General features: G+C 31.2%; 2 protein-coding genes across 3 annotated transcripts in view; one reads left to right on the plus strand and one right to left on the minus strand.

The window, feature by feature from the left end:
- Positions 1 to 19,033, plus strand: part of LOC141338554 (DENN domain-containing protein 2D-like) — a 22,794-nt gene extending 3,761 nt beyond the window's left edge. Inside the window, exons 3-13 of the mRNA XM_073844131.1 lie at positions 726 to 898; positions 2,364 to 2,476; positions 6,538 to 6,607; positions 8,314 to 8,391; positions 8,461 to 8,601; positions 8,666 to 8,814; positions 11,973 to 12,144; positions 12,225 to 12,275; positions 15,666 to 15,747; positions 15,824 to 16,057; positions 18,663 to 19,033. Coding sequence (XP_073700232.1) covers positions 726 to 898; positions 2,364 to 2,476; positions 6,538 to 6,607; positions 8,314 to 8,391; positions 8,461 to 8,601; positions 8,666 to 8,814; positions 11,973 to 12,144; positions 12,225 to 12,275; positions 15,666 to 15,747; positions 15,824 to 16,057; positions 18,663 to 18,751 — 1,352 coding nt within the window. The 3' untranslated portion in view covers positions 18,752 to 19,033. The remainder of the gene's footprint in view (positions 1 to 725; positions 899 to 2,363; positions 2,477 to 6,537; positions 6,608 to 8,313; positions 8,392 to 8,460; positions 8,602 to 8,665; positions 8,815 to 11,972; positions 12,145 to 12,224; positions 12,276 to 15,665; positions 15,748 to 15,823; positions 16,058 to 18,662) is intronic.
- LOC141338555 (DNA damage-regulated autophagy modulator protein 2-like) lies at positions 18,845 to 27,593 on the minus strand. 2 transcript variants are annotated; one of them, XM_073844133.1, is made up of 8 exons: positions 27,393 to 27,593; positions 25,361 to 25,493; positions 25,217 to 25,284; positions 25,001 to 25,143; positions 22,476 to 22,653; positions 22,322 to 22,404; positions 22,153 to 22,245; positions 18,845 to 19,573 (listed from the first exon to the last, which is right to left on the minus strand). In XM_073844133.1, exons 2-8 carry the CDS (start codon positions 25,489 to 25,491, stop codon positions 19,451 to 19,453), a joined length of 819 nt encoding a protein of 272 aa, XP_073700234.1. In that variant the 5' UTR covers positions 25,492 to 25,493; positions 27,393 to 27,593; the 3' UTR covers positions 18,845 to 19,450. The 2 variants fall into 2 exon arrangements, with proteins under 2 accessions (XP_073700234.1, XP_073700233.1); XM_073844132.1 differs by having other exon boundaries at positions 25,361 to 25,604.
- Between the last annotated feature and the right edge of the window lie 12 nt (positions 27,594 to 27,605).

The raw sequence follows: 27,605 nt of genomic DNA on the forward strand, positions 1-27,605 counted from the left end.
GGTTTTGTTTTATAAAATATTAAAACAAAATATATATTATATTATGTTTTAATGATTATATAAATACAGAACATGCCAAATAAATTTACAAATTTGCATGTCATTTGTTTTTGTGTATTTTTTCTTAATAAAAAAAATGTATTTATGTAGGTCAAAGATATTAAATATTAATATATAAATGTAAATGATATTGTCATAATTTATATATTTATGTTTTTCAAGTTTTTTATTTAAACAATTTTATTTAAGTCTCAGTAAACATATGATATATAAAATATATATTTATGTCTTAATTTAATCTTTGAGAGCATATTTAGTCAGTTTTCCAGAGTCTGTAAATCTAAATCTGATGGTGAAGAGTTAAGGAATCAGATCAGCATGTGTTTGTGATTAAAGTCCATGCGAAACAGCATTCACAACACAGTTAGCTCCTATAATAGCCAGTGTGTTTTTAATCAGTGAGTGTCTTGATTTCGTTGATGAGGAGTCTGTGTAGAGGTGAAGTGCTCTGATTGTGGTTGACTGTGTGCAGAGCTGGTTCTCTGTTCTCTAATGTCTCAGATGTGAGCTTGCAGTCAGATGTTCCAGTGCCGTTTCCTCTGTGGTTTTCTGAGCACAAAGTGTGTTTGTGAGGCGCTCACCTGCTCGTTGTTCTGTTTGTGGTTTGTGACACGTGTTTCTCAGAAGTTGTTAATGTCACACGTGTGTGTTGTGTTTGTGTTCAGAGCGCAGCTCTTCTGATCCCGGTGCGTATCCGGCTCCAGCCGCGGCGCCTCCTGCAGGACGGGAGAGCCGTCACACGGGTCAGCGTTTCTTCGAGTATCTGCTGGTGGTCAGTCTGAGGAAGAAGAGAAACGAGGAAGGTTACGAGCCCCACATCACCTACCAGTTCCCCAAGGTCAGACCAAACACACATATATATGTGACCCTGGACCACAAAACCAGTCTTGACGGCCATCTTGAGAAAGACAGTTGATCGAAATCCGTCTTAAACCTCTGAGACGCAATTTTCTGACTACTCCTGCTCCTAGAGCTTTAACTCTACAAACTCCATACTCGGCTCATATCTTCAGACTGATCTGACCGGGTGTGCTGTATATTTTCAGATTGATCGGACTTACGGTTTTCCTGAAAATGCCAATTAAAACTGGGAAAAATCCCATAGACTTACATTGAGGGAATGTTCAAATGAGCCAACGCTATTCAAACTCCAACTGTCAAAATTCAAACTCTAACTGTCAAAACTCCCACAATCCATTGAGACTCAATCAAACTGCCCTACTATGAACTATAATTATAATCCAAACAGACTAATTTATCAAAAATAATGTTAACAAAATGTGAATCATGCTAGTAACATGCTAATAATTTGCTAATCATGGTAGCAACATGCTAGTGACATGCTAATCATACTAGAAACATGTTAGTAACTTGCTAATCATGCTAGAAACATGATGATAATGTGCTTATCATGGTAGCAACATGCTATTGACTTGCTAATCATGCTAGTAACATGTTAACCATGCTAGCAATATGCTAGTGACATGTTAACCATACTAGAAACATGCTAGTAACTTGTTAATCATACTAGTAACATGATAATAATGTGCTTATCATGGTAGTAACATGCTAGTGACTTGCTAATCATGCTAGTAACATGTTAACCATGCTAGCAATATGCTAGTGACATGTTAACCATACTAGAAACATGCTAGTAACTTGTTAATCATACTAGTAACATGATAATAATGTGCTTATCATGGTAGTAACATGCTAGTGACTTGCTAATCATGCTAGTAACATGTTAACCATGCTAGCAATATGCTAGTGACATGTTAGCCATACTAGAAACATGCTAGTAACTTGTTAATCATACTAGTAACATGATAATAATGTGCTTATCATGGTAGTAACATGCTAGTGACTTGCTAATCATGCTAGTAACATGTTAACCATGCTAGCAATATGCTAGTGACATGTTAACCATACTAGAAACATGCTAGTAACTTGTTAATCATACTAGTAACATGATAATAATGTGCTTATCATGTTAGTAACATGCTAGTAACTTGTTGATCATGCTAGTGTATATATATATATATATATATATATATTACTGTATGTATGTGTATATATATATATTTTTTTTTTTGGTAGGGGGTATTTTTCATATTTAATAAAAATAAAAATGCATTATGTATTTTAAATATTTACGAATATTTAAGCATTTTGATATTTTTGAGACAAATATTCACATTAGTTATATAATTACTATTTGTACACTTACATTTATTAATAAATGTCATTTTAATGAATAATTAATAATATTTGTAAGAATAATGAATGCGTGTGTGTGTGTGTAGCGTGAGGTGATGGGGCGTGTGCAGCGTGAGGAAGAGGAGAAGTGTATGAAGGCCGCTCATCTCTTCTGTTTCCCGGAAGGAATCAACTGGGCTCCTCTGACTGAATACAGGAGGTACAACCACACACTAAACACACTCATCCGGTTTGACACTTTCACCTCTGCTCCAACCACAAATGCATCATTTTCACACTTTTGCACACCGACGCTGATGGAAACTGCAAACGCCTGCAGGAGCTGCAAGACTGAGCTGTTGATCAAACACCAGCGGCTCTGATTGCCATTAAAGACTTCAATGAAGGCAGAACGTTCAGTCATTAACACCAATCACCAGTCTTATATATATCCACATTTGTGGTCTTGGACAGGAAGTAGGTGTGCAGGGTCTCAAACACGCCAAAGGGCAGTGCCCTTAATGCACACTCAATCCTAAACCATAATTTCAATTTTTTTTTATCTTGTAATTATGACTTAAGTCATAATTTCAATTTGTTGTAAGTTATAATTTTGACTTTAAAATTATAATTAAAATTTATCTCATAATTTCAACTTTTAAAAATTATTTCAACTTTTTATCTCATAATTTCAACTTTAAGTCATAATTTCAACATTAAATCATAATTTCAACTTTTTGTCTCATAATTTCAACATTTTTAAGTCATAATTTCAACTATTTAAAATTATTTCAACTTTTTATCTCAGTTTCAATTTTAAGTCATAATTTCAACTTTTTTTTAAATGATTTCAACTTTTCATCTCATAATTTCAACATTAAGTCATAATTTCAACTTTTTGTCTCATAATTTCAACATTTTTAAGTCATAATTTAAACTATTTTGCAATGATTTCAACTTCATCTCATAATTTCAACATTTTAAAGTCATAAGTTCAACTTTTTATCTTGTAATTATGACTTTCAATTTGTAATAATTTTGACTTTTTTAAATTATAATTTCAACTTTTTTTCATAATTTCAACTTTTTAAAGTTGTAATTTAGACTTTTCATAGTTTGAACTTTGTCATAATTTTGACTTTTTGTCTTATAATTTCAGCTTTAAGTCATAATTTCATTTAAGTCATAATTTAAATTTTTTAATTAAAATGTTTTACTTTGTCTCATAATTGCAACTTTTTTAAGTTATAATTTCAACTTTAATTCCTAATTTTGACTTTTTTGTCTCATAATTTCAACTTTTTAAGTCATTATTTAAACTTTTTAATTCACAATTTTAATTTTCAGAATTTTGACTTTGCCTCATAATTTCAAGTTTTTTAAAGTCTTTTTATCATGTAATTATGACATAAGTCCCAATTTTGACTTTATTGTCTCTAATTTTTGTCTCATAATTTTAACTTTAATTCCTAATTTTGACTTTTTTGTCTCATAATTTCAATTTTTAATTCCTAATTTTGACATTTGTCTCATATTTTTGTCTCTAATTTCAACTTTTTAATTCACAATTTCAGCTTTTTAAGTCATAATTTTGACTTTGTCTCATAATTTCAATTTTAATTCCTAATTTTGACTTTTTTGTCTCATAATTTTAACTTAAGTAATTTAAACATTTTAATTCACAATTTCAATTAAAGACATAATTTTGACGTTGCCTCATAATTTCAATTTTTTAAAGTTTCATTTTATCATGTAATTATGACATAAGTCATAATTTCTACTTTTTAAAATTATAATTTTAACTTTAAATCATAAATTTGAAATTTTTATCTTATAATTATGACTTAAGTCATAATTTAAACTTTAAGTCCCAATTTTGACTTTTTTGTCTCATAATTTGTCTCATACTTTTAACTTTAATTCCTAATTTTGACTTTTTTGTCTCATAATTTGTCTCATAATTTGTCTCATAATTTCAACTTTAATTCCTAATTTTGACTTTTTGGTCTCATAATTTGTCTCACAATTTTAACTTTAATTCCTAATTTTGACTTTTTTGTCTCATAATTTCAACTTTTTAAAGTTTCTTTTTATCATGTAATTATGACACAAGTCATAATTTTGACTTTTTAAAATTATAATTGTAATTTTAAGTCATAAATTTGAATTTTTGTCTTATAATTATGACTTAAGTCATAATTTTAACTTTAAGTCCCAATTTTGACTTTATTGTCTCATAATTTCAATTTTTAATTCCTAATTTTGACTTTTTTGTCTCTTAATTTTTGTCTCATAATTTCAACTTTTTAAAGTTTCTTTTTATCATGGAATTATGACACAAGTCATAATTTTGACTTTTTTAAATTATAATTGTAATTTTAAGTCATAAATTAAAATTTTTTGTCTTATAATTATGACTTAAGTCATAATTTTAACTTCAAGTCCCAATTTTGACTTCTTTGTCTCATAATTTCAACTTTAATTCCTAATTTGGACTTTTTTGTCTCATAATTTCAACATTTTTAAGTCATAATTTTTAAAGTTTCTTTTTATCATGTAATTATGACACAAGTCATAATTTTGACTTTTTAAAATTATAATTGTAATTTTAAGTTATAATTGTAATTTTAAGTCATAAATTTTACTTTAAGTCCCAATTTTGACTTTATTGTCTCATAATTTCAATTTTTAATTCCTAATTTTGACTTTTTTGTCTCATAATTTGTCTTATAATTTCAACTTTAATTCCAAATTTTGACTTTTTTGTCTCATAATTTCAACTTTAATTCCAAATTTTGACTTTTTTGTCTCATAATTTCAACTTTAATTCCAAATTTTGACTTTTTTGTCTCATAATTTCAATTTTTAATTCCTAATTTTGACTTTTTTGTCTCATAATTTCAATTTTTAATTCCTAATTTTGACTTTTTTGTCTCATCATTTGTCTTATTATTTCAACTTTAATTCCAAATTTTGACTTTTTTGTCTCATAATTTCAACTTTAATTCCAAATTTTGACTTTTTTGTCTCATAATTTCAACTTTAATTCCTAATTTTGACTTTTTTGTTTCATAATTTCAATTTTTAATTCCTAATTTTGACTTTTTTGTCTCATAATTTGTCTTATAATTTCAACTTTAATTCCAAAATTTGACTTTTTTGTCTCATAATTTCAATTTTTAATTCCAAATTTTGACTTTTTTGTCTCATAATTTCAACTTTAATTCCAAATTTTGACTTTTTTGTCTCATAATTTCAACTTTAATTCCTAATTTTGACTTTTTTGTCTCATAATTTCAATTTTTAATTCCTAATTTTGACTTTTTTGTCTCATAATTTGTCTTATAATTTCAACTTTAATTCCAAAATTTGACTTTTTTGTCTCATAATTTCAATTTTTAATTCCAAATTTTGACTTTTTTGTCTCATAATTTCAACTTTAATTCCAAAATTTGACTTTTTTGTCTCATAATTTCAATTTTTAATTCCTATTTTTGACTTTTTTGTCTCATAATTTGTCTTATAATTTCAACTTTAATTCCAAATTTTGACTTTTTTGTCTCATAATTTCAATTTTTAATTCCTAATTTTGACTTTTTTGTCTCATCATTTGTCTCATAATTTCAACTTTTTAAGTCCCAATTTGGACTTTTTTGTCTCATAATTTCAACTTTAATTCCTAATTTTGACTTTTTTGCCTCATAATTTCAACTTTTTAACGTTTCTTTTTATCATGTCATTATGACACAAGTCATAATTTTGACTTTTTAAAATTATAATTTAAACTTTAAGTCATAAATTTGAATTTTTATCTTATAATTATGACTTAAGTCATAATTGTAACTTTTAAGTCATAAATTTGACTTTGTCTCATAGTTTCAACTGTATCATGTGATTATGACAGTCATTATTTTGACTTTTTAATCTCATAGTTTTGACTTTTAGCTCTTAATTGACTTTTACGTCTCATTATTTCTCAAAACTGTTTTTAATTCATAATTTCGACATTTAATCATGTAATTATGTAATATCTCCGGGGGCATTTTTTCAACAGTATTTGGTGTTTGGTCCATCAGGTGTTAAGAAAAGTTCCACACACACTTGTGGTCTTCAAGCCCACCTCAACACTTGAGCCAAAAACAGGACATGCGTCATATCAGTAGTCAAGTGGTCAAGTGCAGAGACCGCAGGTGTGGGTCTGGATTTCAGAATGACAGCGTTTTATTGTCTGACTCTTGATCTGGAGGACATGTGTGTTGATGATTTATTGACTCTCTGCAGCGAGACCTTCTCCTTCGTTCTGACTGAAGTGGATGGCAGCAGGAGGAACGGATACTGCAGGAGGCTGCTGGTGAACCTCAATCATTACTAAATATCACTCAATATCCACAGGACAAATATCACAGGATTAGAATGTTATGTAAAATGTCAGATTTAATATAATTACTGCACATGTTATTCAAATATATTGTAGTATTTAATGGTTTTAATTAGAATTTCACTCTGCAATGATAATGTTAATCATATTTTTAACATTCTTCATTATTTAGAGTAGAATTAGGAGTTAATGTAGAATATTTATAGTTATCATATTAATGGATAATTGGTAACTGAAATGTATTATAAAATGTAAAAATATTAAGTTTAAAATATAAAAATATATAAATAAAATATATAAATAAAAAAAATAAATAAAAAAGTATATAAATCACCTATGTTAAATATTCTATAATATTTAGTCATTCTGATTAAAAATAAACAAAGTACTGTAATTTAATTAATTTTTGAATTAGAATATTTATACTTACAATAATTAAATATGAAATATATTAGAATATTGTAGAATATGAAAATTTTAAATGTTACATATTATAATTTTGACTTTTTGTCTCATCATTTCAATTTTTTTTTTGTCATAATTTCAACTTTTTTAAGCCATGATTTAAACTTAAATCTTAAATTTTGACATTTTGTCTCATAATTTCGACATTTAATCATGTAATTATGACTTAGGCCAGTCATAATTACGACTTTTTATCTTATAATTTTGACTTTTATCTCCTAATTATGACTTCAACAAGTCATAATTTAAACTTTTAAGTCATAATTTTGACTTTGTCTCATAATTTAAATTTTAAATCATCATTTTTTTAAGTCATAATTTAGACTTTTTATATAATTTAGTCATAATTTGAACTTTTTAAAGTTGTCATTTATTTTATCTTGTAATTATTTAACAAAAAAAATTGTAAGTCATAACTTTTTGTGGTCATAATATTTACTTTTTATTGTGTATTGAATTATTTAGTAATTAGTAATAATGAACATTAAAATCAATCATAATAATGAATATTAAAATATTGAAAATGTTTATAATTAAAGTTTATTTTCAGCAATATTCTTACTTAACATGACATATTTCCCAACATTTAAAATACCAAAATGTTAAGAATATTGAAAATGCAATATTTATACTTAATAATAATAATAGATAATAAACATGAAATATATTATAAGATAACAACATGCTAGAATCAATAAAAATATTTATAATGAAAAACGTTTGTATCTTTTTATTCTCACAAGGTAAATCACGTTTTTAACAGTTATTTTTAATGATTCTTCAAATACTTGTCGTAATAATTAAGAACGATCAAATACGAAATATTTTAGAATATTTAAAAATATTAAGTTAAACACATTTAGAATGAAAAAATGTTTTAAATTACAAGTTTTTTATTAATTGTTAATATTTGTTTTTATAATTTCCCATAAACTTACTATAATAATTACGAATGATTAAATTAATTAAATGTAGAATATTAAAACATTTCGACATTACTAAGGATGTAATATATATCGCATATGTGCATTAAATATAGTATCTAGTAATTATAACGATTAAAAATACAAAACAGTATGTATAACAAACAACATTATGTTAATCGTAAGTTTTTAATAGTTATTTGTTAGCGTGTTTATAGCGAGCTGAAGTCATTAATATATAATGAGAGTGCTGCTGAATAATTAATGAGCTCTCTCTCTCTATTGGTTCAGCCGGATGGGCGTGGCGCTCGTGTTCCGGAGGCGTACTGCATCATCAGTCATGTGGCGTGTTTCGGACTCTTCTCAAAGGTGAGGGAACAAACACACACAGACACTCCTCCTCCGACGGTTCAGCGCTGACTCTTGTGTGTTGCTCAGATCTTCGACGAGGTGGAGAAGCGGCGGCAGATCTCCAAAGCCATGATCTACCCGTTCATGCAGAGCCTGCGGGAGTCTCCGTTACCGGCTCCGGGAAACACCGTCACCGTCAGCAGCTTCATCCCTGACTCCGGGACAGAGGTGAGTGTGCGTCTGAAGTGTGTGTAGATGATGATGTCTCCAGATAACACCGGTCTGATCTCAGATCATCCGTCTGACGCGGCCCGCTGAGTCCTGGCTGGAACACGTGGACTTCCGCTCGCTCTTCCGCTGCTTGAGCCACGAGGAGCTGCTGATGGTGTTCGCCGCCGTCGTCATGGAGCGACGAATCATCTTCATCTCTGACCAGCTCAGGTGAGCAGCGCAGCCAATCAGAGCGCAGACGCACATACTTATACTTGGCACAATCGATTTTAAACGTCGCACATTCCTCATAAACTTATTTTAAAATAATAAAATACAAAAAATATTTAATTTTATTTACCTCGCAATTATAAAATCACATAAATGTTTTTTTCCGTTATAAATACCTTTAACTTTAACTTTGTCGGTTGCTATGATGATTAAAATTACTAGAAAAGATAATTATAGGAATTGTTGCTAGCATGTTTCTAACATGGTTAGCATGTCACTCACATGTTGTTAGCATGATTTGCAAGTTTCTAGCATGATAGCATGTTGTTGGCATGATTTTCAAGTTACTAGTGCGTTACTAACAGGATTCTAACATGATTAGGTTTCCAACAAGATTAGCATGTTACTAGCATGTTAGCATGATTTGCAAGTTTCTAGCATGATAGCATGTTGTTGGCATGATTAGCATGTTTCTAACATGATTAGCATATTTCTAGCATGATTAGCATGTTGGCATGTTCAGCATGTTTCTAACATGGTTAGCATGTTGTTGGCATGATTTCCAAGTTACTAGTGCGTTACTAACATGATTCTAGCATGATTAGGTTTCCAACAAGATTAGCATGTTACTAGCATGATTAGAAAGTTACTAGCATGTTGTTAGCATGATTAGCAAGTTATTAGCACATTTTTAACATCATTAGCAAGTTTCTAGCATGATTAGCAAGTTACTAGACCATTTTCTAGCAAGATTAGCAGGTTACTAGCATGTTGTAAACATAATTAGATAAGTTACTAGCATATTTGTAACATCAATAGCAAGTTTCTAGCATGATTAGCAAATTATTAGCAGATTTTTAACAACATTAGCAAGCTTGTAGCATGATTAGCATGTTGTTGGCATGTTTCTAACATGGTTAGCATGTTGTTAGCATGATTTCCAAGTTACTAGCGCGCTACTATCATGATTCTAGCATGATTAGAATGTTTTTAACATGATTAGCATGTAACTAGCATGTTTATAGCATGTTGTTAGCATGATTATCAAGTTACTAGCATGTTGTTGGCATGATTTCCAAGTTACTAGTGCGTTACTAACATGATTCTAGCATGATTAGAATGTTTTTAACATGATTAGCATGTAACTAGCATGTTTATAGCATGTTGTTAGCATGATTAGAAAGTTACTAGCATGTTGTTGGCATGATTTCCAAGTTACTAGTGCGTTACTAACATGATTCTAGCATGATTAGGTTTCCAACAAGATTAGCATGTTACTAGCATGTTAGCATGATTAGAAAGTTACTAGCATGTTGTTAGCATGATTAGCAAGTTATTAGCACATTTTTAACATCATTAGCAAGTTTTTAGCATGATTAACATGTTGTTAGCATGATTAGCAAGTTACTGGACCATTTTCTAGCAAGATTAGCAGGTTACTAGCGTGTTGTAAACATAATTAGATAAGTTACTAGCATGTTGTTAGCATGATTAACAAGTTATTAACATATTTGTAACATCATTAGCAAGTTATTAGCATTATTAGCAAATTATTAGCAGATTTTTAACATCATTAGCAAGCTTCTAGCATGATTAGCATGTTGTTAGCATGACTTCCAAGTTACTAGCGCGCTACTATCATGATTTTAGCATGATTAGAATGTTTTTAACATGATTAGCATGTAACTAGCATGTTTATAGCATGTTGTTAGCATGATTAGCATGTTACTAACATGTTGCTAACATGTTGTTAGCATGTTTAGGTTTCCAACAAGATTAGCATGTTACTAGCATGTTAGCATGATTAGAAAGTTACTAGCATGTTGTTAGCATGATTAACAAGTTATTAGCACATTTTTAACATAATTAGTAGGTTTCTAGCATGATAGCATGTTGTTGGCATGATTAGCATATTTCTAGCATGATTAGCATGTTGGCATGTTCAGCATGTTTCTAACATGGTTAGCATGTTGTTGATTTCCAAGTTACTAGTGCGCTACTATCATGATTCTAGCATGGTTAAAAGGTTTCTAACGTGATTAGCATGTAACTAGCATGTTGTTAGCATGATTAGAAAGTTACTAGCATGTTGTTGGCATGATTTCCAAGTTACTAGTGCGTTACTAACATGATTCTAGCATGATTAGGTTTCCAACAAGATTAGCATGTTACTAGCATGTTAGCATGATTAGAAAGTTACTAGCATATTGTTAGCATGATTAACAAGTTAATAGCACATTTTTAACATCATTAGTAGGTTTCTAGCATGATTAGCATGTTGTCTTGTTTAGCATTTTTCTAACATGGTTAGCATGTTGTTAGAATGATTTCCAAGTTACTAGCGTGCTATTATCATGATTCTAGCATGGTTAGAAGGTTTCTAACATGATTAGCATGTAACTAGCATGTTGTTAGCATGATTAGAAAGTTTCTAGCATGTTGTTAGCATGATTAGCAAGTTATTAACACTTTTTTAACATCATTAGCAAGTTACTAGCATGTTAGCATGTCTGCATGTTACTAATATTTAATACTACATTTAATGTAATATTTAATATAATTTTAACATAATTTTACATTATTTTATCATTTAAAAGAATTTAGTTTTAGTTTTTTATAATTATTTGTTCTAATAAAAAACTTGAACTAATAATTAATTAACTATTAAATATAAATTATTCATACTAGAATATTTAATACTGGAAAAAATATATGTTTGAATAAATTATTTTTTTATAATTATTTGTTTATTGTGAATAATTATTAGCGATAACATTTAAAAGTAAAAAATATGAAAATGTTTTTAAGAAATGATTTCTTTAGAATTATTTATTTTAACATGTATTCTATTATTATCTATTTATTATTTTACTATACATTTATTATTATTATTATTATTTTGATTAATAAAAACATTGAAATATTTATAATTATAATATTAATCATCAGATTTAAATATTTTGTAATATTTACGATCGTTAAATTAATGATAGAATTATTAAAAATAGTAATGATACAAAAAAAATCTGATTTTTATATAATTATATTAACTTTTTGAAGTTATTTTGTAATAATGATGATTTAAAAATATATATACTGTAAAACACAGTGATGTTGTTTGAGTTGTGTGAAGTGAATATTAAGTGTGTTGTGTGCAGCACTCTGTCTCAGGTAGTTCACGCAGTCGCTGCTCTGCTGTATCCGTTCGTGTGGCAGCACACCTTCATCTCCATCGTTCCTACGGTTCTGATCGACGTGTGTTCAGCGCCGACGCCGTACCTGCTGGGAGTCCAGAAGAACATGCTGGAGCTGCTGACGGACCACAGCGACGTCAGTCTCTCACTCAAACATGATCATTACTAACCAGCAGTTATGAACTCCTCATGCTGATGATTGTGTTTGTGTCTCAGTTGATGATCGTGGATCTGACGCCTGGAGTACAAACTAAATTCATCACCAGAGTGAGTCTCACACACAAACACTTCCTCTCATTTACTCCCTTCATGTTTCCTTACTGTGTTTGCTGTTTGTTTGTTATTTCATCCACCTATAGATTACAAAAAGTAATCCATTACTGATTACAGATAACTGAGAAAGCTTGGAATGTTCAAATGATCAACACTATTCAAACTCCAACTGTCAAAATTCAAACTCCAACTGTCAAAATTCAAATTTAAACTGCCAGAATTCGTTGAGACTAAATCAAGCTTCCCTTCTATCAACTATTTCTAATCCATTTAAACTTCCATTCGATCTAATATTTATTTAATAATCTATTTAACTATCTAGCCTAGCCTAGCGACTACAGCATTGCTAGTAACTTAATAATCATGCTAGAAACATGCTAGTAAAATGCTAATCATGTCAAAAAGCATGCTAGCGACATGCTAATCATGCTAGTAACTTGCTAATCAAGCTAGAAACAAGCTTGTAACATGCTAGCAACATGCTAGTAACTTGTTAATCATAAACGAAAACATGTTAACATACCAGTAACATGCTAATCAATGTAGGAACATGGTAGTGACTTGCAAGTCATGCTAGACACATACTAACAACATGCTAATCATGCTAGAAACACATCAGCAACATGTAAGTGATGTCAAAGTCATGTTAGAAACATGCTAGCAACATCATAAAACGCTGGAAACATGTTCGCAACTTGATAGCCATACAAGAAACATGCTGGTGACATGCTAATCATGTTAGTAACATGGTAATTATGCTATAAACAAGCTAGTAACATGCTAACGACTTGCAAGTCATGCTAGAAACATGCTAGCAACATACTCGTAACTTGCTAATCATGCTAAAACATGCTAACTTGTTAGTAATGCTAAAACATGTTAAAATACTAATAATATGCTAGTCATTCTAGTACCTTTGCTAATTATGCTAAAAAAATGTTAATCATGTTAGTAACATGTTAATAATGCTGACAATATGTTAATCATGCTAGAAACATGCTAGCTAGCAACTTGTTAGTAATTCTAAAAACATGTTAACATTAATAATACGCAAATAATGTTAGTAACATGCTAATCATGGTAGTATCAAGCTAGAAACATACTAGCAACATCATAAAATGCTGGAAACATGTTAGCAACTCGATAGCCATACCAGAAAAATGCTAGTGACATGCTATTAACTTGCTAATCTTGCTAGAAACCTGCTAACAACTTGTTAGTAATGCTAAAAACATGTTAACATACTAATAATATGCTAGTCATGCTAGTAACTTGCTAATTATGCTAGAAACATGCTAATCATGTTAGTAACATGTTAATAATGCTAGAAACATGCTAATAACTTGCAAATAACATGTTTATCATGCTAGCAACTTGTTAGTCATACCTAGCAACATGCTAATCATGCTAGTAACATGTTGATCATGTTACAAACAAGCTAGTGACATGTTAACAACATGCTAGTAACTTGTTAGTCATGCTAAAACGTGTTAATAATATACCAGTAACATGCTAATCATGTTAGGAACACATTAATCATGCTAAAAACATGCTAGTGACTTGCAAGTCATGGTAGAAACATACTAGCAACATGCTGGAAACATGTTAACCATGCTAGAAACATACTAGCAACATTTTAGTAATGTGCTAATCATGTTAGAAATAGACTAGCAACATGCTTGTAACTTGTTAATCATGCTAGAAACACACTAGCAACATGTTAGTGACTTCCAAGTCATGCTAGGAACATACTAGCAACATGCTAATAACATGTTAGAAAGTTATTTATCATGTTAAAAACAGACTTGCAACATGCTAGTAACTTATAAATCATGTTAAAAACATACTGGGAACATGCTAGTAACTTGTTAATCATGCTAGAAACACACTAGCAACATGTAAGTGACTTCCAAGTCATGCTAGGAACACACTAGCAACATGCTAATAACATGCTAGAAACAGACTAGCAACATGCTAGTAACTTATTAATCATGTTAAAAACATACTAGGAACATGTTAGTGACTTCCAAGTCATGTTATAAACAGACTAGCAACATGCTGGAAACATGTTAACCATGCTAGAAACATACTAGCAACATGCTAATAACATGCTAGAAACAGACTAGCAACATGCTAGTAACTTATTAATCATGTTAAAAACATACTAGGAACATGTTAGTGACTTCCAAGTCATGTTATAAACAGACTAGCAACATGCTGGAAACATGTTAACCATGCTAGAAACATACTAGCAACATGCTAATAACATGCTAGAAACAGACTAGCAACATGCTAGTAACTTATTAATCATGTTAAAAACACACTAGCAACATGTAAGTGACTTCCAAGTCATGCTAGGAACACACTAGCAACATGCTAATAACATGCTAGAAACAGACTAGCAACATGCTAGTAACTTATTAATCATGTTAAAAACATACTAGGAACATGTTAGTGACTTCCAGGTCATGCTATAAACAGACAAGCAACATGCTGGAAACATGTTAACCATGCTAGAAACATACTAGCAACATGCTAATAACATGCTAGAAACAGACTAGCAACATGCTAGTAACTTATTAATCATGTTAAAAACATACTAGGAACATGTTAGTGACTTCCAAGTCATGCTAGGAACACACTAGCAACATGCTAATAACATGCTAGAAACAGACTAGCAACATGCTAGTAACTTATTAATCATGTTAAAAACATACTAGGAACATGTTAGTGACTTCCAGGTCTTGCTATAAACAGACTAGCAACATGCTGGAAACATGTTAACCATGCTAGAAACATACTAGCAACATGCTAATAACATGCTAGAAACAGACTAGCAACATGCTTGTAACTTATTAATCATGTTAAAAACACACTAGGAACATGTTAGTGACTTCCAAGTCATGCTAGAAACATACTAGCAACATGCTAATAACATGCTAGAAACAGACTAGCAACATGCTAGTAACTTATTAATCATGTTAAAAACACACTAGGAACATGTTAGTGACTTCCAGGTCATGCTATAAACAGACTAGCAACATGCTAATAACATGCTAGAAACAGACTAGCAACATGCTAGTAATTTGTTAATCATGCTAGAAACATGCTAGTAACTTGCTGGTCATGCTAGCAACATGCTAATAATCTTATCTCTCTATATAAAGTCCTGTATATATAAACTTTTAAGCTTTTACAGCTGCTTTAAACTTTGAGGCTAGGCTTTCTCAAGCCAGTCTAAAGTTGACATTGACAAATGTTGTAATGTAGTTTCAGATAATGTAACTAGAGTGTTTTTTTAGATAACTAACTATGACTTAATCAGAAGACCCTAGCAACCGCATAGCAACGGCGTGAGATGCAGTAACGCTGATGTGATTTCAGATGGGGGACGAGGAGTCTCTGCTGCCGCTGAAGCTGAAGGAGGAGCTGCTGTCCCGTCTGTCCGCTCGCACACGCCACTCCTGTGAGTTCGGTCTTAGCGCGCTAACCTCTTCCAGTAAGAGCGCCGCTCAACTTCCTGTTGTTGTGTGTTCTGGCAGCGGCGGAGGAGCTGAACCGGCTGGTGTCAGAGGCCTTCCTGTCCGTCTTCATCAAGAGCGTGGGCCACTTCTCGCAGCACATCAGGAGAAGCGGGAACTCGCGCCTCTTCCACAAGAAGAGCTTCCTGAAGGCCGTGGAGCACAAGTCACACCTCAACTTCATCAGGCTCTTCATCCAGACGCAGATGTTTGACCTGTTCATTCAGGAAGAGGAAACACAGCCCAATCCTAACGGTACAAACACGCTTCACACACCTTCTCATCCGTTTAAGAAGCTTAGACCAACACTTCCAGTCAGAGGTCAATCATGTTTTCTTACTGGGAAAGATATCAAAACATCTTTAGAACGTGTTTTTATCAGTGGGGAGATTCTTTATCTGCTCTTTTATTTAAATGCTCCAGACTAATAGCATTTTAAGGAAACTTTTTGAATAACTTTCTGTCATTTTAAAGCTGTTCGGTTTATGAACTGATACTTACATATATAGGTCACAGGATTAAAAATAAACAATCTTTTAAAATAAAAAAACAAACCAAGAACAACAAAAATCTTTTTTGTAATTTCTCAAATTTCTTAGATATAAAGACAGAATTGCAAAATTAAAAAGTCGCAGTTAAGAAGTCGCAATTGTGATGGAAAAAAACCCTCAGAATTGTGAGATAAAAAAGTCGTAATTGCCTTATTCATTTATATTGTTATATTGTTTAAAAAAACAGAATTGTTTGACGGAAATTCAGAATTCCGTTAAGTTAAATTTAAACTGTCTGAATTGCAAGTTAAAATTCTTTTTTTAAATCGCTAAATATTAAGTTTATATTTTGAAATTTCGAAAAAAAGAATTCAGAATTGTGAGATAAAGTCGTAATTACCTTATTTCTATTATTATGTTGTTTAAAAAAAACAGAATTTTATGACGTAAATTCAGAATTCTGGAAAAAAAAGTCAAAATTGTGAGTTTATATTTTACAATTAAAAAACTCTGAATTGCGAGTTTCTCTTGAAGTTATGAAAAAACTCTGAATTGCAAGTTAAAATTCAGACTTTTTTAAAATCGTTAAATATTACGTTTATATTTGCAATTTCGAAAACAAAAGTCAGAATTGTGAGATTAAAAAGTTGTAATTACCTTATTCATTTATATTGTTAAATTTTTGAATAAAATACAGCATTTTATGAGGGAAATTTAGAATTCTGGACAAAAATTCTAAATTGTGAGTTTATATTTTACAATAAAATAAATGTCTGAATTTGTGAGTAAATTTTTGGCGATTTCAAAAAAAAGTCTGAATTTTGTTTATATTTAGCAATTTTGAATAGTCAGAATTGCAAGTATATATTTTGTAATTTGAAAAAAAAAAAAGTAAATTGCAAGTTAATATTTTGTCATTTCGAAAAAAAAAAAAGTCTAAATTGCGAGTTTATGTTTTGAGGTTCTGAAAAAAGTCAGAATTGCAAGTTTATATTTTGTGATTCCAGAAAAAGGTCTAAATTGTGAGTTTATACTTTGACTTTCTAAAAAAAAATCTGAATGGCATTTTCGGGGAAAAAAAAGATCAGAATTGTGAATTTATATTTTGAAGGTTTGAAAAAAGTCAGGATTGTGAGTTAATAGTTTAGAATTTTGAAAAAAAAAAAGTTCAGAATTGCAAGTTTATATTTTGAGGTTCTGAAAAAAGTCAGAATTCAAAGTTTATATTTTCAAGATCTGACAAAAACATCTGAATTGCGAGTTAATATTTTGGAATTTTGAAAAAAAAAGTTTTCAAAGAATTGTGAGTTTATATTTTGTGATTTCAGAAAAAAGTCAGAATTGCGAGTTTATATTTTGCATTTTCGGAAAAAGTCTAATTTGCGAATTTATATTTGCAATTTTAAAAAAAAAGTCTGAATCGGAAGTTTATATTTTGAAGTTCAGAAAAAAGTCGGAATTGCAAGTTTATGTTTTGGAATTTTGAAAATAAAGTCAGATTTGCCAGTTTATATTTGGAAGTTCTGAATAAAAAAAAATCTGAATTGCGAGTTTATTTTTGCAATTTCAGAAAAAGGTCTAAATTGTGAGTTTATACTTTGCATTTTCGGAAAAAGTCTAATTTGCGAATTTATATTTGCAGTTTAAAAAAAAAAAAGTCTGAATAGGATGTTTATATTTTGAAGTTCAGAAAAAAGTCAGATTTGCCAGTTTATATTTTGAAGTTCTGAATAAAAAAAATCTGAATTGCAAGTTTATTTTTGCAATTTCAGAAAAAGGTCTAAAATGTGAGTTTATACTTTGACATTCTGAAAAAAAAAAGTTATGTTTAGCAATTTCCAAGTCAGAATTGCAAGTATATATTTTGTAATTAAATAAAAAGTCTGAATTGCAAGTTAATACTTTGTAATTTAAAAAAAGTCAGATTTGCCAGTTTATATTTTGAAGTTCTGAATAAAAAAATCTGAATTGCGAGTTTATATTTTGCAATTTCGAAAAAGTCGGAATTGAGAGCATGTTTTTTGAAGTTCTGAAAAAAGTCAGAACTTCGAGTTGAATTGCGAGTTTATATTTTGGAATTTTGAAAAAAAAAAGTTAGAACTGTAAGTTTATATTTTGAAGTTCTGAAAAAAAAGTCAGAATTTTTAAAAAATCCGTTTTACATCATTTTTGCAATGCATTTTTGTGCATTAAAAATCAAGACTTCACATGGGTGATCTTAGCAGCACAAAAACATATGCTTTTAATAAATTATATCCAGAAAGCCAAGTTTGTTCGTCATGACTTAAGCATTCAGCACAGTGCTGTTTGTAATGAGAGAATTCAGAATGCATCATTTGTCTTCTGATCGTGTTCTCGTTCTCCTATAGCGTTCTTTCACAGGAAGGTGTCGGAGTATCACGAGAGGAAGAAGAAGGAGAAGATGAAGGCCGGATGGGTGCGAGGAGTGGTGGTGTAAACAGGTGGAGCTTCACTCATTCTCAGGATGTTTTCATGTTCGTTCAGTGTTACGCTCGTCTCAACCTTTATTAACGCTCTTCAGACACTCCGGCAGTATTTAACGCTGTTTATTTGTGTAATGCTCTTAACATAATAAAATATAAAGTGACCTGTTACATGTTTGTTTGCGGTTCAGTAAGAGATTTCATTTTCACCTCAAAATACTCGTAATTGTGGATGTTTAATGTGTGTATTTATCAGTATTGTCAGTGATGGTATAATAAACATTTTATTTAAATCATTTAGAAATATTTTTAGCATTTTTTAAATGTGACTTTCATTTTGTCATGATGAAATACGAGCTATAAATGTTCTTTATGCATAAAACTCAGCCACTGATACACCTCAATGGTAACACACTCAGAGACGTTATGCGTTTTTACAGTGGTATAAAAAATGAATATATCTAGAACAAAAGAACAGACCATAGAACCACCAACTTACACTAGAGAACAAACCAGAAGTGTAACATGTGTCTTGTATTCGGTTAAAATCATTACAGTTAGAGCATCATTTCAGACGGTTGTGTTAATGTTGTACAAACGTTGTGTAAATGTTAGTATGAAGTACTGAGTGTTTCTGCCTGTAACCCTGAGCGTTGCTGCCCTCTGCTGGAGCCTCACAGTCTTTCTGGCTCATCTGGAGGGTTTTCTCCAAATCAGATGCTGCCGGCGAGCAGCGGAGACGTCTCCAAGGGTCCGCGTGAAGGAACGGGCCTGTAATGGTGCGAATTATACAAGTGGTTGCTCTGAAGCTCCGCTTCTGCTCGCAGGTTGATCTTCTGCAGAGAAACACACACAGGTGTGAGAGACACACTCAACAAGAGTCTATCATCTGATGTGAGATGTCAGGATTAGGAGTTTGTTTACAATTAAAAAAAAAAAAGGTTGAAGATTTAGAAAGTCATTTCGACAAAAACGTCAGAATTGCGAGTTTATATTTAGATTTTGAAAAAAGTCAGAATTGTGAGTTTTTATTTTTGTGATTTCAAGAAAGCCAGAATTGTGAGTTTATATTATTGCGAGTTTGTTTTCGCAATTTTGGAAAAGTCAGAATTGTGAGTTTATATTTTTGTGATTTTGAAAAAAATTATAAAAAAATTGCAAGTTTATATTTTTGCGAATTTGAAAAAAAAAAAGATTTTACTATTTCGAGTCAAAATTGCGAGTTCATATTTTGCAATTTCGGAAAAAGCCAGAATTGTGAGTTTATATTTTGCAATTTCGAAAAATTTTTTAAAAAAATGCATGTTTTTATTTTAAGTCAAAATTGCGAGTTTATATTTTGCAATTTCAAAAAAGTAAACATTGCAAATTTTGTATTTTTGCAATTTCGACAAAGTCAGAAGTATGAGTTTATATTTTTGCGATTTAAGTTTATATTTTTGCAATTTTAACAAACTCAGAATTGCAAGTTTATATTTTGTGATTTAGAAAAAAAACATGCAAATTGCGAGTTTATATTTTACAATTTCGAAAAAAAAAAAACTTAATTGCAAATTTTGTATTTTTGCAATTTCGCCAAAGTCAGAAGTGAGAGTTTATATTTTTGCTATTTTGGAAAAAATTTAAAAGTTGCGAGTTTATATTTTTGCAATTTCAACAAAGTCAGAAGTATGAGTTTATATTTTTGCGATTTAAGTTTATATTTTTGCTATTTTGACGCACTCAGAATTGCAAGTTTATATTTTGTGATTTAGAAAAAAACATGCAAATTGCGAGTTTATATTTTACAATTTCGAAAAAAAAAAACTTAATTGCAAATTTTGTATTTTTGCAATTTCGCCAAAGTCAGAAGTGAGAGTTTATATTTTTGCTATTTTGGAAAAAATTTAAAAGTTGCGAGTTTATATTTTTGCAATTTCGACAAAGTCAGAAGTATGAGTTTATATTTTTGCGATTTAAGTTTATATTTTTGCTATTTTGACGAACTCAGAATTGCAAGTTTATATTTTGTGATTTAGAAAAAAACATGCAAATTGCGAGTTTATATTTTACAATTTCGAAAAAAAAACTTAATTGCAAATTTTGTATTTTTGCAATTTCGACAAAGTCAGAAGTATGAGTTTATATTTTTGCGATTTAAGTTTATATTTTTGCAATTTTAACAAACTCAGAATTGCAAGTTTATATTTTGTGATTTAGAAAAAAAACATGCAAATTGCGAGTTTATATTTTACAATTTCGAAAAAAAAAAAACTTAATTGCAAATTTTGTATTTTTGCAATTTCGCCAAAGTCAGAAGTGAGAGTTTATATTTTTGCTATTTTGGAAAAAATTTAAAAGTTGCGAGTTTATATTTTTGCAATTTCAACAAAGTCAGAAGTATGAGTTTATATTTTTGCGATTTAAGTTTATATTTTTGCTATTTTGACGAACTCAGAATTGCAAGTTTATATTTTGTGATTTAGAAAAAAACATGCAAATTGCGAGTTTATATTTTACAATTTCGAAAAAAAAACTTAATTGCAAATTTTGTATTTTTGCAATTTCGACAAAGTCAGAAGTATGAGTTTATATTTTTGCGATTTAAGTTTATATTTTTGCAATTTTAACAAACTCAGAATTGCAAGTTTATATTTTGTGATTTAGAAAAAAACATGCAAATTGCGAGTTTATATTTTACAATTTCGAAAAAAAAAAAACTTAATTGCAAATTTTGTATTTTTGCAATTTCGCCAAAGTCAGAAGTGAGAGTTTATATTTTTGCTATTTTGGAAAAAATTTAAAAGTTGCGAGTTTATATTTTTGCAATTTCAACAAAGTCAGAAGTATGAGTTTATATTTTTGCGATTTAAGTTTATATTTTTGCTATTTTGACGAACTCAGAATTGCAAGTTTATATTTTGTGATTTAGAAAAAAACATGCAAATTGCAAGTTTATATTTTACAATTTCGAAAAAAAAAAAAACTTAATTGCAAATTTTGTATTTTTGCAATTTCGACAAAGTCAGAAGTGAGAGTTTATATTTTTGCTATTTTGGAAAAAATTTAAAAGTTGCGAGTTTATATTTTTGCAATTTCAACAAAGTCAGAAGTATGAGTTTATATTTTTGCGATTTAAGTTTATATTTTTGCTATTTTGACGAACTCAGAATTGCAAGTTTATATTTTGTGATTTAGAAAAAAACATGCAAATTGCAAGTTTATATTTTACAATTTCGAAAAAAAAAAAAACTTAATTGCAAATTTTGTATTTTTGCAATTTCAACAAAGTCAGAAGTGAGAGTTGATATTTTTGCAATTCTAAAAAACGTAAAAGTTGCGAGTTTATATTTTGTGCTTTCGAAAAAGTCAGAATTGCGAGTTTTTGTTTTGCGATTTTGGAAAAAAGAAGTCTGAATTGAGAGAGATGCTTTACCTTGAAGTCTCGTATGTAGGTGAAGAAGAAGCTGATGAAGGACAGAGCCAGAGACCATTCAGAGATGGTGCTGACGATGTGGGGAGTGTAACCCTGAACAACAATCAACAGTCCAATCAGAAACTCACGTTTGACATGCGCAAACCTCACAGTGAGACGGCACACTCACAAGTTCTCCAGGCGTCCAGTGCAGCTTCTTGTTGACCTCGGTTCCTGACAGAGTGCTGTACATGACCACAGACGACACGAACACTGACAGAATCAAGGAAGCAACCTTCAGCGGCCACAAGAAACGTTAAATACTAACCCTGTTTAAAGGATACTGCAGATGATGCTGGTGAAGGTCCAGAAGCAGACGCTGAGGCGAGTCCAGAACACGGATTTGCTGTGGATGTGCGGCTGCATGAGGTACGACAGCGCCGTCTGGACCAGGATGTAGAGCGCGCCCACGCCGAACGTCAGTATGGCGCCCACCAGGTGCATCGAGAACACAGTGGTTTTCTGGGAAGAAAATGAATCAACAGCTGCAAATGCGTCTGTTCAGAGCAACACAAACATCTACAAGCTGTCACTTTCAAACACTTTTCAAGCAGTCTTTTTTCAGTCAGAGATCCACGGTTCATTTTCTTAAGGGATTTGAATTTGTGTATACTTTTTGTTTTTATAACTGTACTGCCTTTATGCTGTGATGTTTTCTACTGTTTAAGAAAAAAAAAAAATAGGAAAGATTTGTGAAATCGCTCAGAAGTCCCGGAATGAATCACATGATATATCAGGACGGTCAGGATGAAGAACAGACTGAACTAGATCAAATTGGATTGAAAAAGCAAGACCTGAACGTTTGAAAAAGTTTGAAGTTTGATGGTTTTCAGTCTGAAATAGTTTGAAGTTTCAAGTAGTTTTAAAAGCTTACAATACAGTCTGATAGATAGATAGATAGCATGTTGTTAGCATGTTTCTAACATGATTAGCAAGTAACTAGCATGTTGCTAGTCTGCTTCTAGCATGATTAACATGTTTCTAGCAAGTTGTTAGCATGATGAGCAAGTTACTAGCATGTTTCTAACATTATTAGCAAGCTGTTAGCATTTTTAGCATGATTAGCAAGTTACTAGCATGTTTCTAACATGATTAGCAAGTTGTTAGCATTTTTAGCATGATTAGCAAAGTTACTAGCGTCTTTCTAACATGATTAGCAAGTAACTAGCATGTTGCTAGTCTGCTTCTAGCATGATTAACATGTTACTAACAAGTTGTTAGCATGATTAGCAAGTTACTAACATGTTTCTAACATGATTAGCAAGCTGTTAGCATTTTTTGCATGATTAGCAAGTTACTAGCAAGTTGTTAGCATGATGGGCAAGTTACTAGCATGTTTCGAACATGATTAGCAAGTTGTTAGCATTTTTAACATGATTAGCAAGTTACTAGCATGTTTCGAACATGATTAGCAAGTTGTTAGCATTTTTAGCAAGTTACTAGCATGTTTCTAACATGATTAGCAAGTTGTTAGCTATTTTAGCACGATTAGCAAAGTTACTAGCATCTTTCTAACATGATTAGCAAGTAACTAGCATGTTGCTAGTCTGCTTCTAGCATGATTAACATGTTACTAGCAAGTTGTTAGCATGATTAGCAAGTTACTAGCATGTTTTTAACATGATTAGCAAGCTGTTGGCATTTTTAGCATGATTAGCAAGTTACTAGCATGTTTCTAACATGATTAGCAAGTTGTTAGCATTTTTAGCACGATTAGCAAAGTTACTAGCATCTTTCTAACATGATTAGCAAGTAACTAGCATGTTGCTAGTCTGCTTCTAGCATGATTAACATGTTACTAGCAAGTTGTTAGCATGATTAGCAAGTTACTAGCATGTTTCTAACATGATTAGCAAGCTGTTGGCATTTTTAGCATGATTAGCAAGTTACTAGCATGTTTCTAACATGATTAGCAAGTTGTTAGCATTTTTAGCATGATTAGCAAGTTACTAGCATGTTTCTAACATGATTAGCAAGTTGTTAGCATTTTTAGCACGATTAGCAAAGTTACTAACATCTTTCTAACATGATTAGCAAGTAACTAACATGTTGCTAGTCTGCTTCTAGCATGATTAACATGTTACTAACAAGTTGTTAGCATGATGAGCAAGTTACTAGAATGTTGCTAACACGATAAGCATGTTGCTAGTATGTTTTTAGCATGGTTAACATGCTACTAGCATGTTTTTAGTATAATTAGCACTTTACTAGCATGTTAACATGAATAGCATGTTTCTAACATGATTAGCAAGTTGCTAGCATTTTTAGCATGATTAACAAGTTTGCTAACATGTTTCTAACATGTTGCTAGTATGTTTCAAACATGATTTGCATGTTACTAACATGTTGTTAGCATGATTAGCAAGTTGGTTTGAATGGATTAGAAATAGTTGACAGAAGGGCAGTTAGATTGAGTCTCAACTGATTCTGGCAGTTTAAATTTGAATTTTGACAGTTGGAGTTTGAATAGTGTTGATCATTTGAACATTCCCTCAATGTAAGTCCATGGGATTTTTCCTAGTTTTAATCGTAAGTCACAACACTCTCGGTCAGATCAGTCTGAAGATCTGGCCTGAGTTTGGAGTTTGTAGAGTTAAAGCTCTAGGAATTAAATGTAATTTACAATTTACGTTGTTTACGCTTTATAGTAATTTCTTGGTTCATCTTTATTGTTAATTAATGTGAGTCAACAACTGTAAATGCAACTTTTCAGACAAACATGAACATTTGTGCGCAGCAGACTGCAAATCCACACATCAAATGTAAAATATCTGACCTACTTTAAATTCTTTACGCTAAAAAAACACACCTGGAAGTTGGCGACGACGCACATGCCGAGCGAGCTTGCGCATCCCAGAACAAACCCCATCCGATTGAGGCGGTTCAGACGGGTGTCCTCAGAATCCACAAGGGCCTGAAGCTGCTTGAAGCGCACGTACATAGTAGCGACCCCTGCAGGAGAACACGTGACATTACACCACTGACACGCATCAGAACACGAGGGGTTAAAGGTCAAAGTCAGTACCTAAGAAAGCGGACACATTGAGCATGAGTCCAAACACGCATCTCTCCGGCGCCATCGCCCCCGTGTCACTGTAAGACCACAAGACTAAAGTCAGTCAGAGGTCAGAGGTCACACTGTCACATGATGAAAGCGGGCTTTGTTCACCTGATGTAGGGCAGCAGCGGGTCGACGTGTCTCAGGATGACGGCCGTGATGTAGGCGAAGATGAAGGTGGCGGCGGTCCAGATGACCAGAGCCACCGGCAGAACACACAAACCCTCCTGAAACCACCACATACCTGACCACACACAACCAGTGTATTACTCCAATCAGCGGTGCTTCCTCTCCTCACCGCAGATCAGCTTCATGGGTGAGTCTCTGAGTTTCACTTCTGCTGGACGTCTTGTGACTAAATGTTGATAAAACCATTCACACACAAACTAGAGGAACAAACTATAAAAAACAGAGTATTTTTCACACTGGATATGAACCCAACTAATATGAAACGTTTTTAGAATGTTCTGGTAATGTTACAAACACATTCTACCAGAAACAAGGTCTTTAATACTGTTCTCGCAGAAACATTTTAGTTCAGCTCGTTTTAGAACGTTCAGAGAACATTCAGAGAACATTCAAAAACAACGTTCCTAGAATGTTTCCGAAATGATCAAATGGAATGTTGCCGTAACGTTGTATAAACAATTAAAAATTGACGTTTTGAACGTTCAAAGAACATTTTCATAGAGTTTTCATAACTTCGGAACATACAGAGTTAAACGTTCTTATATATTTTAAACATTATTCAAACATATTTTTTCTGAAACGTTTAGTTCATCTTATGTTTTTTCAACGTTACTGCTTGTTTTAGAATGTTCTGAAAAAACTCCTGTTCCTGGAATGTTTACAACATGATCAAATGGATTGTTCCCTTAATGCTGTATAATCAATAAAAAACATTTTTAAACAAATTGATGCTTTGGACGTTCAAAGAACATTCAGAAATAATGTTTTCATACCTTATTTTTCTGAATCAATTGAGTTTATCTAACGTTTCTTAAACGTTAACTGCTTGTTTTAGAACATTCCCCGAATGTTTACGAAATGATTAAAAGGAACGTAAAAACAATGAAAAACATTTTTTAAAAAGTGCCATTTTGAACGTTCAAATAACATTCAGAAATAATGTTTTCATAACTTAGTGGGATTGTATAAACGTTATATATTTTAATCATTATTTATTCATATTTTTTCCTCAAACATTTGAGTTCATCTAATGTTTTTTAAACGTTACTGCTTGTTTTAGAACGTTGTGAAAACACTCAAAAACGACGTTCCTAGAATGTTTGCAAAATGATTAAATGGAATGTTCTCTTAAAGTTCCATATAAATTAAAAAAAAAATACATTCTGAACATTACATTACAAAATAACGTTTTCATAACTTAGTGGGAACGTTAGTGTTAAATGTGTTATATTTCATCCTTCTGACATTTCTTAGTTCATCCAAAGTTTTTAAACGTTACTGCTTGTTTTAGAACGCTCTGAAAACACTCAAAAATAACGTTCCTAGAATGTTTACCAAATGATTAAATGGAATGTTCCCTTAACGCTGTATAACCAATAAAAACGTTTTAAAACAGACCGACGTTTTGAACGTTTGAAGAACATTCCGAGATAACGCTTTCATATCCTGTTTTTCTAAAACATGTAGTTCATCTAATGTTTTTTAAACGTTACTGCTAGTTTTAGAACGTTCTGAAAACACTCAAAAACAGAACGTTTACAAAATGAATAAATGGAATGCTCTCCTTACGTTCTAAATTTTTTTTTTTAAAAGTGACATTCTTAAGGTTTCAAGAACATTCAGAAATAACGTTTTCATAACTTATTTGGAAAGTTAGCGTTAATTTTGTTATTCAAAGAACGTGCTACAATTGCACCACAAGTATTTTGAGCGATTTTAAGAATAAATAAAAGACAAATCCATTCACTTTTACTGAAACACAGATTTCCTTAGTTTCACTTTCTATGTCAAAGAAAATGGCATTAAAGCGCAGTTTAAGGTTATTGTGGTATCGCTGATGTCTTTGTTTTCGTCAAAGCTGTATGTACTGATTAAGTCAGATTTAAATATAATAATAATAATCATCACATGATGAGCTGTCAGAGGAAAAGCTTTAACTTAACGTTAACGTTACCTGTCAATCAAACAGAAGATCGTCCCTCAGTCTAAACATTCTGACATTTTAAATGCCTTCACAATGACTTTATCACTTCTGTCAGTGCTTAGATTTCATTCTGTGCTGTCTGTATATCCTTTAATTCGCCTAATGCTCAGATTTCTGATTTAGTTCACTTAAGAGAGATGTTTTTCTTCCGTGTCTCGCGCGTCAACTCTCGCCGCTCATTTC

This window comes from Garra rufa, chromosome 7 (assembly GCF_049309525.1).
Source record: "Garra rufa chromosome 7, GarRuf1.0, whole genome shotgun sequence".
In the NCBI taxonomy this organism is placed as follows: domain Eukaryota; kingdom Metazoa; phylum Chordata; class Actinopteri; order Cypriniformes; family Cyprinidae; genus Garra; species Garra rufa.